The 14,191-nt window shown below is 42.2% G+C and overlaps 1 protein-coding gene across 4 annotated transcripts in view; it reads right to left on the bottom strand.

Annotated features, from left to right (window-relative positions):
• The window catches only part of ITPR2 (inositol 1,4,5-trisphosphate receptor type 2), a 639,393-nt gene that overhangs the window by 50,144 nt on the left and 575,058 nt on the right, over positions 1 to 14,191 (bottom strand). The window contains exon 56 of one of the 4 annotated variants that reach the window (XM_055395004.2): positions 12,392 to 13,097. The exons of the other annotated variants lie outside the window; for them this stretch is intronic. Within the exon in view, the coding sequence (XP_055250979.1) occupies positions 13,092 to 13,097 (6 nt within the window). The 3' untranslated portion in view covers positions 12,392 to 13,091. Of the gene's footprint in view, positions 1 to 12,391; positions 13,098 to 14,191 lie in introns of those variants that run through there. 4 annotated transcript variants of the gene reach the window in all.

Genomic DNA, 14,191 nt, shown 5'->3' with positions numbered 1-14,191 from the left:
TGTTATTACCACCAGTTAGCAAGCATGAATTTCATCTATGAGTTTTGTAACTTCTTCAGTTTCGTCAGTCTACTCTCCTGGACTCCAGTTTTGTTATTGCCAGGAACCATGCAATCATTAGCCTCTGGATTGATGTCCCATTGTCATCATATGTGGAGTGAGCTGGCAAGCAAAATTACTGTTTCCCTGCATGTTTTGGGGATGGGTTAATTGTTAATATTTCAGACAAAAAGGTATTCTTCTAGTCACCCAAACCTGAAAACCTTAATCTTCTTTTTTCTTAAATCCATGGTCAACTAAGAGTTTTATTCTCAGGTGGAATTAGGGAGTCAAAAATCAGGTCTGGAAGGACCTCAGAGATCAGTTATTTATACACTTCTTTAATAGATACTTGTTTGCGAGGCTTTTTATTCCAGATGCTGTTCTAGGGACTGGGGAAACAGTGAACAGGACATTCAAGAGTTCAGTTTCCAGGGAAACAAAGACTCAAAAATAAGTTAGCACACTCATTCGCATATCATTTCAGACAATGCTGAGGATTTTGTAAAAATATGACCAGGTGCTCTTATCAAGGGCTTGGGGTCTTAGTGGGCTTGGCCAGGAATGGGGATTTTAGTTCCTGAACACTGGCATTCCAAGTGGAGGGAAAGCAGGAGACAAAGTTGGAAGAATGAGAAACCTCAGAAAGACAAGCCAGGAAACTTGGGCACAGGGACAAAACTGCCTGGTTCCTAGGTTGGGGAAAAGGACCACAGCCCATCCTTGCTCTTGGTCCAGTCTTCGGCCCACCACACCCTTCCTTTCTATTCTAGATTCCTTCCATCACATTTTCCATCAGAGTGATGCTCACCAGATTCCCTTCCTCCAGCCTTTTGCCGTTTCACGACTGCTACCATTTAGCCCCCATCTAATCCAGGGGTGGGTCCCCTTATGCTTTGATATCACTCCTCGGATCTGCTTCTTTCCTTTATACACAGCCAGCTCTCCCCAACCTGCAGAACAGTTCCTTATCTGCAGCTCATCATATGTTGCTACTTGGTGCTACTAACCAATCTTCGTGACTATATATTATGCTCTCTGTATTAGGCACAGGCTTCTTGATAGCTGGGAATTCATCTGTCCTTTATCTGTGCTCTCCTACATGATCTAATCCATTGTTACAGACATGGTAGGCACTAAAATAAAAGTTGTTGAACAAATAATAATTTCTGAGCCTTGAAATGCTATTCTGATCCTGAGACACTAATATATATTTTACTTTTTGTCATATAAAAGTTTATTTTCCTGAGTGTGGTTTGTATAATTTTTTAAATTGGAGGATAATTGCTTTACAGTGTTGTGTTAGTTTCTGCTGTACAACGTGGATCAGCTCTAAGTGTGTGTGTGTGTTTATGACTCTTGAGAGTCCTTGGACTGCAAGGAGATCCAACCAGTCCATTCTAAAGGAGATCAATCCTGGGTGTTCACTGGAAGGACTGATGCTAAGGCTGAAACTCCAATACTTTGGCCACCTCATGCGACGAGTTGACTCACTGGAAAAGAGTCTGATGCTAGGAGGGATTGGGGGTGGGAGGAGACGGGGACAACAGAGAATGAGATGGCTGGATGGCATCACCGACTCGATGGACATGAGTCTGAGTGAACTCTGGGAGTTGGTGATGGACAGGGAGGCCTGGCATGCTGTGATTCATGGGGTCGCAAAGAGTCAGACACAAGTGAGTGACTGAACTGAACTGAACTGAACTGATATCTCCTCTCTTAAGCTTCTCTCCCAGTCCACATCCAACCAGTCTAGGTGATCAAAGAGCACCAAGCTGAGCTCCCTGTGTTATACAGCAGCTTCTGATACATATTTTAAATTTTAATGTAACATTTACTGTGTGTCAGATACTGTCTACATATTAATTATTATAAAAATCACAGCAGTAGAGATGGTTACCTACTTTTCAGAAGAAGAAACTGAGGCACAGGAAGATAAAAGTATCTGCATGAGCCCCCTAGTCCGTGTCTACACACCAGGCAATGCTGTGTCATTCTCACATGAGTATCCTTCAGTAGCTCCCTTGCAACACTCCCTGCTCTTATGTCATCCTCAGATATGTGCGTACAAGTGAGTTATGTACTAGAGGACCAAGTGAGAAAAACATGATCCTTTCAAGTAACCATACATTTATCATTCCCAGTAACATGAGTTATCTTTGTACATGTCTGTTGGCACCATGTCCCTGTCTCCTGGATTGAGTGCTTCCAAATTGTACTAGAACCTGAGCTCAGGAAACAGGAAGTCTCTGAGGCCCCTCAGTACAGGGAGCCCCACCAAAACCACAGAGGTTTCTCAGAGGTGAGGCTCCAGGTCTTAGAGGGTAATTCACAGTCTGATACTCCGCAGCATGGATGTGTCATCCTGTGGATAGCAGACCATCTACCATCTAAGACCCAGACTCCAGGAAGGGTTGGGGGAGAGGTCAGTCCTATAAACAAATTTGGACCACTCCAAACTACTTTCTATCCCAACTGCTTTCAGTTTGTAACAGAAAACAAACATTAACATACTCAAAATCTGATGTAAAGAAAAATTTTAAATATTAGAGTTGTCAGAATTTTAGAACTAGGATGAAGAGACTTTAGAAACCACTTCCATTCTCACTCCAAGTAAGAAATTGATGTGCATGGCGGTTGAGTCTCTAGGTCACAGGTAGAACCAGGGCCAAGGGCCTTTATACCACAGCATGGTACCCGGCTGGCTAGAGATAATTCCTGGGTAATTGTCTCTTTGTCAAGTTATAAGTACCTTTGCAAATAAATCAGGCTTCCCTGGTGGCTCAGATGGTAAAGAATCTGATTGCAATTCAGGAGACCCAGCTTCAGTCCCTGTTTCAGGAAGATTCCCTGGAGAAGGAAATGGAAACCCACTCCAGTATTCTTGCCTGGAGAATTCCATGGACAGAGGAGCCTGGTGGGCTATAGTTCTTAGGGTTGCAAAGAGTTGGACATGACTGAGTGACTAACACATGAATTTGGCTATTTTTGAATTTCGGATGAACTGGTGAACTGGTGGTTTTTTTTAATGTCAGTTGTGTTTGAAATTCTAATCAATAATCTCACAGAATGACATAACACTAGGAATCCTTTCTTAAGAGTTAATAATGACAGTAGAGCTCCAATGCAGAAGGGAAGTTAAACTCAGGATATTCTTTCTAAAGGGAAATGTGTGCTTTATATTAGAACTTTATCAAATGCTGGGAAAAAATTTAAAAAGTGATTACATGATTGAAAAATGCTGTCAATTCTTCACTTGAAGAAGCCTAAAATGCACTCTTTGGGAAATGAAACAGACTTTCCAGTGGCTCCCACTACAGAGCCAAGATAAAGGCAAAGTTTTCACCCTCTCCACCCTTTCCCCCAGGGGGAACCTGAAGTAAGCCAGATAAAAATCTGTTTTCCCAGTGCTTTTGTTCTGACTCAGTGGCAGCTCCTAGCTCTCTTTCCAAACAGCCCAGCCCCCAGGTCCTCTCTGAGCCTCTCCTACTAGCATCACACCATAGCTCTTTGTGGAAAGATCTGGCTTCCCCAGTGGCTCAGATAGTAAAGAAACTGTTTGCAATGAAGAAGACTCAGGATTGATCCCAGGGTTGGGAAGATCCCCTGGAGTAGGAAATGGCAACCCACTCCAGTATTCTTGCCTGGAGATTTCCATGGAATTGACAGAGGAGCCTGGAGGGCTTAAGTCCATGGGATCGCAGAGTTGGACACGATCGAGCAACTAACACTAAAATCACTTACATGACTCAAATGAATTCAATGGTTCAAGCAATTTTGAGTGAGTTTCTGACTTTGAGTTTAACAAAAAGGAACAAACGCCAGAAGGACTTGAGTTTGGGTCAGGTCACAAGACAGAAAAGTCCCTCTGCTCGACCTGTTCTAAAGATAACATTCACTATGTAAAAACCATCCTGACTTGTTTAGGATCTGCCTTCTGCTTTAAACAGGAAATTCCATGACAGGACATACCTGTCCTGCTCTCCTCTGTCCACCTTTCCAGGAGACATCGTAGTGCCTAGGACATGGTTCAGTTCAGTCACTCAGTCATGTCTGACTCTTTGTGACCCCATGGACTGCAGCATGCCAGGCTTCCCTGTCAATCACCAACTCCCAGAGCTTGCTTAAACTCATGTCTGTCGAGTCGGTGATGCCATTCAACCATCTCATCCTCTATTGTCCCCTTCTCCTCCTGCCTTCAATCTTTCCCAGTATCTTTTCCAATGAGTCAGTTTTTCACATCAGGTGGCCAAAGCATTGAAGTTTCAGCTTTCCAAAGAATACTGGAAACTGGAATACTGGAAAATTGAAAATTGGAATATTCAGTCTTTCCAATGAATATTCAGGACTGATTTCCTTTAGGATTGACTGGTTTGGTCTCCTAGCTGTCCAAGGGACTCTCAAGAGTCGTCTTTAATACCACAGTTCAAAAGCATCAATCAGTGCTCAGCTTTCTTTATGGTCTAACTCTCCCATCCATACATGACTACTAGAAAAACTATAGCTTTGACTAGATGGACCTTTGTTGGCAAAGTACTGTCTCTGCTTTTAAATATTCTGTCTAGGTTGGTCATAGCTTTTCTTCCAGGGAGCGAGTGTCTTTTAATTTCATGGCTGCAGTCTCCATCTGCAGTGATTTTAGAGCCCGAGAAAATAAAGTCTGTTACTGTTTCCATTGTTTCCCCATTTTTTTGCCATAAAGCCATGGGACTGGATGTCATGATCTTCATTTTCTGAATGTTGAGTTTTAAGCCAGCTTTTTCACTCTCCTCTTTTACTTTCATCAAGAGAACATGGTAGGTAGTAGTTACTGAACAAATAAATTGACTATTGCCTGATCTCTAAGAGGAACGAGGTGCTGAATGCAAAAAGAGTTTGAATGTTAAAACTCTTAAGAATGCTATGAATCTGCAAAACAGTATCTAAATAGCCGCATTATTTGAAAAACATCTATTTCTGCTTCATTGACTACACAAAAGCCTTTGACTGTGTGGTCACAACAAACTGTGGAAAATTTTTAAAAGAGATACGATTACCAGACCATCTTACCTGTCTTCTGAGAAACCTGTATGCAGATTTAGAAGCAACAGTTAGAACTGGAGATGGAACAATGAACTGGTTCCAAATTGGGAAAGGAGTATGACAAGGCTGTATACTGTCACCCTACTTATTTAACTTACATGTAGAGTACATCGTGTGAAATGCCAGGCTGGATGAATCACAAGCTAGAATCAAGATTTCTGAGAGAAGTATCAACAACCTCATATATGCAGATGATAACACTCTAATGGCAGAGAGCGAAAAGGAACTAAAGAGCCTCTTGATGAGGGTGAAAGAAAAGAGTATAAAAGCTGGCTTAAAACTCAACATTCAAAAAATTAAGATCATGGCATCTGGTCCCATCACATCATGGCAAATAGAGGGGAACAAGTGGAAACAGTGATAGATTTTCTTTTCTTAGGCTCCAAAATCACTGCAGACAGTGACTGCAGCCATGAAATTAAATGACACTTTCTCCTTAGAAGAAAAGCTATGACAAAGCTAGACAGCATACTAAAAAGCAGAGACATCACTATGCTGACAAAGGCCCCTACAATCAAAGCTATGGTTTTTCTAGTAGTCATGTATGGATGTGAGAGTTGGACCATAAAGAAGGCTGATTGCCAAAGAATTGATGTTTTCGAATTGTGGAGTTGGAGAAGACTCTTGACCTTGGACTGCAAGGAGGTCAAACCAGTCAATCCTAAAGGAAGTCAACCCTGAATATTCATTGGAAGAACTGATGCTGAAGCTGAAGCTCCAATACTTTGATCACCTGATGTGAAGAAATGACTCATTGGAAAAGACCCTGATGCTGGGAAAGATTGAGGGCAAAAGAAGGGAGCAAGAGAGGATGAGATGGTTAGACAGCATCACCAACTCAATGGACATGAATTTGAGGAAACTCCGGGAGATAGTGAAGGACAGGAACCCTGGAGTATTGCAGTCCACAGGGTTGCAAAGAGTCGCACATGACTTAGTGACTGAAGAACAGTATTAATTTAAGAGGCCAATGTTTTAAGTAGAAGTGGAATGATCAAATATTTGTTGACCAGTGACTAGGAGTCAGACACCGTGTTAGGCACAAGGATGGATGTGATTTTGTTGAATACATACAGGAATCATGGTAAAGAGGAGTAGGATCCCCATTTATAGGTGAGGAAACAAGATTCAGAGCTGGGGCAAATTATCTCAGATGCTATTGTTTCAGAACACTTTGATCTGTAAATCCTCATAAAAGTAACTGATTGCACAGACATGACATTAAGTGACTCATCTTTGAAATACAAGTGCTGAATCATTTTTGTAAAATTCAGCCATTATTTTTCAGGAATTCCCTTAGATAAAACTAGTCCAAAATCCTATGGAAACTAGCTTGCCTGATAACCTTACCTAACATAAATGTAGTGTTTCAGCTTAATTGCTGTCTTGACTAATTACTCATATGGGGCATAGGCTATGCCAGTCTATTAAAAACCATTAGATAGAAGCTGTGTGGCTTTACGGTATATAGTTCTCATTCCCACAACTTACATTTTGATGGCATCTGTTACTCTCTGGAAGAAAGCCAGAATTTCTGAGTAAAATGTATCAGTCCTAACAATGTGGACATTATTATTCCAGAAAGCCAACTGAGAATTGAACAAGATCTTACGGTAATGACCAGAACTGGGAAACAAGTATTTTCTTCAGCACAGCGGGAAGAAGTCTTTTTATTAAGGTTATGAGAATCAGAGATGTGAACATTCCTTTATAAGGTTCAAATAAATACCTTGGGACGGGTCATAATTCAAAGAGGTTTCAAAGAGGCTTAGATTGAATGAAACCCAAATAGCTTTGCTCTAAACATTTGGGTTTGCAGCATAATTCCATCCTGAAACATACTAATCAATGTTGGGTTATAAGATATGCACAAACTGACCAAAACACTGCTCAGTTTGCTGGCCAGTGAAAAGTTAAATTTGTCTTTTGGTGCCCTCCTGCCAAAATTGTTTTTCTCTTTTCTGGGTTCACTTTTTGATGAGTAAAATCTGGGTGGCAGGTTCCAGACATTATTACTATTGTTAGTTGTTATTATCAGTATTAAGTAGGTTACAGTTCTGTGTCTAAGAGCACATTCCTGTCAATTACACACTCTGTGTAGCCTCCCTTGGAAAACTTTTCCAAATTCAGCTATCGAGTATATTCCATGAGGTATAAGCTTTATGGTCATTTAACAAATCTTTATGGAGTACCTACCATATACCAGGCATTGTTCTGTGCTCTGGAAATTTCCCCCCTGTGGTAGTTGATCTTTCCTAACTCCTTGTGGGAATTGGAGATCCATCTATTCTGTTTCTTACTGGACACGTGCACTTCAAAACCCAAATTGTTCTTGTGCCTTTGGATACCATGAGGCAAACTGAGATTATCACACCTCCTCAGCTGGCCCGCGATGAACCCGTGGGAGTTGGGTTGGGCCCCACTGCTCAACCCACTACCCAAAACTACCCAAGACTGAAAGCTCCTTCCTCTTGCCTTCAGAAAGTCTTCTGCCTGAATCTTTTCACCCTAATCATTTCTTCTCAATCCCCAGTGGCATTTCATACCAACTCCCATCACTGATGCTAGGTAATTTTTTCCTTGCTCCATGACGGCCCCCTTGAATACATTTTCCATGCTGTCATGGAACATACATTGTAAAATGCACACTTGACCTTGTCTCTTTGGTTTAATAACGCTGAAGGGCTTCCCTTAGCTTTTAGGGTGAGGTGAAGACTTCCAAGCATACAAGGACCTTGTGATCTGGCTCCTAGTTATGTTTCCTCCTGGACAGCTTCACTCTTTCCCTAGAGCGGCCGGCTTGCTCCCTCCACCTGCTCTTTCCTAATTTCCTGACTCACTCGAGCATCCAGGCATGACCTCGTGAAGCTTCGTTGCCCAGGCCGTCTGCTCCACAGCAGGCTCCGCTGCTGTCTTGCGCAGTGATAATACCTCTGTCTGCTGTATTTCACCAGTGCTTCTGGAAGGAAGTTACGGTCTCTGCCTCAACCCCGAATCTCTAGGCAGCCCACTAAGCATTCAACCTGTGAGCCTGTTTTTATTGGGTGAACAAATCTTGAAATGATGAAAAAAGATTTATTGGTCTGCATTTTCAAGACATTTTGAATTATGCCTCAACTATTACAGCTTAAAAACTAAGGATTCTAATTCCTTAAAACAGCAGTCCCCAACCTTTTTGGCACCAGGGATCAGTTTTGCAGAAGACAATTTTTCCACAGACTGGGGTTGGGGTGGGGGGTGGTTTCAGGATGATTCAAGAGCATTACATTTATTGTGCACTCTATTTCTGTTACATCAGCTCCACCTCAGATGATCAAGCATTAGGTTCTGCAGGCTGAGGACCCCTGACTTAACATACATATTGGAGAAGCAGGAAGTGCTTTCTTCCTTCCAAAGGATGCCTTTTGGTTGGTGCTTGGGTTTGTTCTCCTACCTTTTCTCCAACCCTGAATTTAATATATATTTGATCTTGGTTGTTCTACCTGATTCTTCACTAAGAGATCGCAAAGCTAAAGTAAAATCATATAAACAAGTCCCAGAAAAATGAGTGTTTGGATTCTGGTTCAAGTCTTTTGGACTTAGTACCTTGGATAAGTAATGAGCTTCTCTGAGTCTCAATGTTCAGAAAATGAGTATAATTAAAAACCATTCAAAGCTGCTGGCACACAGCATATATAGAATTCATCTTCTTTTTCTCTGCTTAACCTTTCCCTTTAAAGATACACACTTCACCTGGAAAATATCTTCCTCCATCCCTCCTGACCACATCCTCCTCATTTTTAAGGTCTAACTCTCCTCCAAATCTTCTCTGTGCAGTTGTCCCTGGAGCCTTCAGCCAGAAAGGGCTGTCCTGTCGCTGGGGCTCCAGTGCCTCAATATCTTATTCCCTTTGTTCAACAGATCTATGCTGAATGCCCACTATGTACTGGGCATTAATTTCCGGAATGGGAATCAGCAGTGAACAAAACAGATGTGGAAAAGGCTGAGTCGTAGTGGAGAGGAATAAACTTGCTAACAAGTATAAAAACAATATTCGGTCAGAGGATTATAAGTGCTCTCACGGGTAACAGGAAAGGAAGTCACTCGAACAAGGATGTCAGAGAGGGTGCCAGGCATGGAAAGAGCTGGGGGACAACAACTGCAAGTGGAAGGCACCCACATGCCAAGGCTCTGACCCAGCAGAAGTGTGGCATTCTCAAGGAAAAGAACAGGGTCAATGTAATTGAACTGTCCTGGGCTAAGGAAAATGGGATGGAACAGGACTGGTGAAGCAGGTATAAGGGGGCCAGGAAGACAGCCTGCATTTTATTCTAAGTACCACTGACTAGCTTTAATAAATCAGGGGTCAGGGACTTCCCTGGTGGTCCAATGGTTAAGACTCTGTGCTTCCAATGCAGGGGACGTGGGTTTGATCCCTAGTCAGGGAACTAAGATCCTATATGCTGTGCATTGTGGCCAAAAGATAAAAATAAATAAATAAGTAAATAAATCTGGGGTGCACTGGTATACTTTGTTCTAAAATTTCTCCAGCTACAGTGTGTCTGAACATCGACTATCTCTCTCACAGGAGTTCTGGTTTGCACTATAGTTTTCTGGTGATTGGCTTCCCTGGTGGCTCAGATGGTAAAGTATCTGCCTGCAATGTGGGAGACCTAGGTTCAACCCCTGAGTCGGGAAGATGCCCCGGAGTAGGAAATGGCAACCTACTCTGGTATGCTTGCCTGGAGAATTCTGTGGACAGAGGAGCCTGGTAGGCTACAATCCACGAGCTCAAAAAGAGTCGGACACTACTGAGCAACTAACACTACACTTTGCAGTGAATACAGAACCCGGTGGTTCTGTAAGGGCAGTAATGATGTTTTATTCTTGTTACCATCAGTGCCTCATGCACAGTCTTCCCAGTAAAACACTTGTCAAATTAAATGAAAACGTCCCGTAGCTTCTTTCTTGCCTACCACTGTAATAACTGTAGTTGCAACCCTTCTAATCTTTGCAGGAAGCATGCTGTTGCCAGCCAGCTCTGAACAAGGACAGTCCTATTTGTATTTCTCTCAGGCCTTCCTGCCATTGTAGGCTTGTCCGCTGACTTCCTGTCTTCTGGCTGAGTTACCTCTGGGCCCGGCCTGCAGGGCACATTTGTGGTCCCTCTTCTGCAGAGCGTGAGGTTTGTGCTGGAACCCCGCCCTCAGAGGAAGCACTGCTGGTAGCTTTACATAACGAACAGCATCGCAGCACAACAGCACATGTGCTAGCCACTGCATGTAACGGCCACAGCATCCCTTCCCGCTGGCCGGGCCGTTTGGGAGCTAGTTACCAGTGCTCTCTAAGCCTCAGTTTAATCCTGTGGAGAGTTGGGATAATCATAACAGACTGCCACCTAGGGCTGATCCAAGGCCTTTAAAGAGATCATGCGTGTCACTCACTGAGGACAGCACTGAGCACACAGCACTCATCAAATGTCAGTTTCTATGAGTCACAGTAATGCTAGTATGCAGGATTTCATTTAATCCTCAGAGCATATTACTTACTACGCTGCTGCTGCTGCTAAGTCGCTTCAGTTGTGTCTGACTCTGTGCGACCCAATGGACGGAAGCCCAACAGGCTCCCCTGTCCCTGGGATTCTCCAGGCAAGAGTACTGGAGTGGGGTGCCATTGCCTTCTCTGATTACTTACTATAGAGAGGGTTAATATTTACCTGGTTTGCATAGATACGGCCTTACTAGTTGCTAAAACTATTCCAATATTTCCTAGTTTCCAGATTACCCACTCTCTCAAGCCCTCCAAGTCCTGCTCCCCTCCCCACGACCCTGCAGCCTTCTCTGCCCAGCTTCTTTCCTTGGGATCCCTGTCCGCTTCTTTGCCTCGTGATCTGGCAGCTAATGGAACAGGATACTGCAGAGCAGGAGGCCTCTGGGATCCAGGCACAATTCAGCCCGTTCAACTCTGAGTGTTGACTGGCTGACTATGCTTTCTTCATTGACAGGTAACGTGAAGTACAGAAGGAATCAGGAAGAATCATGGGTCTTGCATAAGGGAATCCTAGCAAATCAAATTTCAGAATCTGAAGCCCAGGTTCCTTCTGTGACATTGACCTTCTCCTTAGAAACTGATTAGAAAAACTAACAAGAGCCATTTTGGCTTCTTGAACTTTGAGGACTATTGCTTGGACACCAGGGGCTTTCCCACTGGCTCAGTGGTAAAGAATCTTCCTGTGATGCAAGAGGTGTGGTTTTGATCCCTGGGTCTGGAAGACACCCCTGGAGGAGGGTATGGCAACCCACTCCAGTATTCTTGCCTGGAGAATCCTATGAACAGAGAAGCCTGGTGGGCTTACAGTCCATGAGGTTGCAAAAAGTCGGGCATGACTGAAGTGACCAAGCACGCACCTGAATTCCAGCAGATTCAGTTTCTGATTAATTCAGGAAACCAGTCAATGACAACTGAGAGCCCACGCCTCATGTGCCTGCCCTGGTCCTTCTTATTCATCCCACTTCCATCTCTGAATCTCATTTTAAGCAATTTGGCCCAATCCTTTCACCCTCACTTCTGGTCTTTAAGATGAAGACTCTGTGTACATCCACCCTGTGAAATATTTACCTTTTCTATCTCTGTATTTCAAAATAAGATGAGGATTAGAAAGATGTTAAGATGTACACAAAAATGTGGTAACTCATGGATCATATGTATGAATACTAAAGAGGAAATTAGGATAATTAGAGGATAGATCCCACCACAAGAATGAAATCCAGAGTTGGGAAATGAAAAAAAGATGCCTCTTAAATTGAAGACACATGTCTGGATTTATGTCTGACACACGTGGACAACAGAGGTGGCGTTCCCTTGAAGGTAGACATTTACTTCTTAATTGTGAATTCTGAAGCTACAATCTCTAGCCTCCTACTTCCCTGGAAATGTAAACATTTTCAAAGTGTCTTATTATGTTCTAACGTCTTTAAAATAGGTTTTGAAGATTGAGCAGTTTCATAATTGGCTTAATTAGATCCAATTACACAATTAGTGTATATTGGAAATAATAGAATCAGAATGTGTAATTTCATAATTATAACACATGACAATAAAGCAGCAATTAAGTCAGCAAATGCTGCTGATGCAGAAGGGGTGCATATAAATCTTAGAAGACCTGATGTCTTTCATGAGCCCACCTCCCTCCTGAAGTAGTTACTGCTCAAAAATACCACTGAACTAAACGAGACTGATTTTGAGTTCCAGACACAGAAAAACAACATCTGGTAAATTCTTAGTTCATTTCCTTCCTTCTGGGTGACTAGATTGCTTTTCTATCTCATTAAAGGATGACCTCTCTCTTTCTGAAGTCTTCACAGATCATGGAAGAGTTCATTCTAATGAGTGAGTCATGCCGAACACCCACCATTGCGCATGCCTGCCCCTCTGCCAGACCAGCAGCTCCAGGGGCACTCCTGAGGGCTTTGAGCGTATGGGAGGAGCTGGTCTTGAGACGACGTGGAGATGACAGAGGGATCAAACCACCAGTCTCCCAAATCAGCCATCTGATGTTTAATATTGCATCCAATATACTTGGTTCAGGTGGGATACCCTTCCTGGTTTGTCTTTACCTTCTGATTCTAAAAGAGGGGAAAAGATGACATTTGCCTAATGAGAAATTCAGTCTAAACTCGTGCAGCTATTTTGGTGTATCTTTCTGTAAATTATGTCCGACTACCAGAAGGCTAAGAAGAAACTGTTCATTTGTTAATTCACTCATTATTTTATTTATTCATTCAATAAACGTTTTGAGCTTCTCGAGGGTAGAAATTGTGTGTGCATGCTAAGTTGCTTCAGTTGTGTCCAACTCTTTTGTGTAGCCCAGCAGCTTACTCTGTCCACGGGATTTTCCAGCCAAGAATATTGGAGTGGTCCTCCATAGGATCTTCATGACTCAGGGATCAAACGCACGTCTCTTTTATCTCCAGCATAGATAGGCGGGTTCTTTACCACTAGTGCCACGTGGGAAGCCCGAGGGAAGAGATTACTTCTTATGTAGTCTTATGTATCAAAACCACAGAAAAGCTGCTAGCATAGAAGAGACACTAAATGTCTATCGAGTTACTTTTAATGTATATTACAGTTATCACCTGCCCTGGTCTTACACAGAACAAAAGCTACTCTATTCCGAGTTGTGGCCTTCAAGAAACTTAAAATTGTTTTGTGTCAAGACAACTATTATGTTAACAGAAACATGAGTTAATTGGTACAATCGTTATGGAAAACAACATGAAGGTTCCTTAAAAAACTAAAAATACTATCATATGATCAAGCAATCCCACTCCTGGGCATATATCCAGAGAAAACTAATCTGAAAAGATGCATGCGCCCCAATGGTCATAGCAGCACTATTTCAATAGCTAAGACATGGAAGTGACCTAAATGTCCATTGACAGATGAATGGATAAAGAAGGTGTGGTATATATACACAGTGGAATATTATTCAGCCATAAAAAGAATGAAATAAAACCATTTGCAGCAAAATGAATGCAACTAGAGATTATCAGACTGAGTAAAGTAAGTCAGACAGAGAAAGACAAATATTCTATGATACCACTTAATACATGGAATCTAAAAAAAAAAAATGATACAAATGAACTTACCAAACTGAAAGAAGAGTTGCAGATGTAGAAAACAAATTTATGGTTACCAGACGGGGAAAGGGGGGACAGGACAAATTGGGAGACTGGGATTAGCAGATACTAACTACTATATATAAAATGGATAACCAACAGGAACCTATAGTATAGCACAGAGAACTCTACTCAATATTCTGCAATGACTTATATGGAAAACAAATTTTTAAAAGAACGTATGTGTGTGCGTGTGTGTATAAAACTGACTCACTTTGCTGTACAGCAGAAACTAAGATAATATTGTAAATCAACTGTATTCCAATAAAAATTAAGAAAACAAAAAAAACCCCGTACAACTCCAGCCCCCCAGAAAAGAACAAGTGAAACTGTCCCAGCTGACATCACCATGATGTCCACAAATAATTTTTAGTCAAGAGTCAAATAAGCATAAGAGCTTAAAAGTGCCAATC

This window comes from Moschus berezovskii, chromosome 6 (assembly GCF_049115385.1).
Source record: "Moschus berezovskii isolate FMDL1 chromosome 6, NW_MosBer_1.0, whole genome shotgun sequence".
Classification (NCBI taxonomy): Eukaryota; Metazoa; Chordata; class Mammalia; order Artiodactyla; family Moschidae; genus Moschus; species Moschus berezovskii.
The sequence above is the reverse complement of the archived record's forward strand: the minus strand, read 5'-3'. Positions and strand labels throughout refer to the sequence as shown.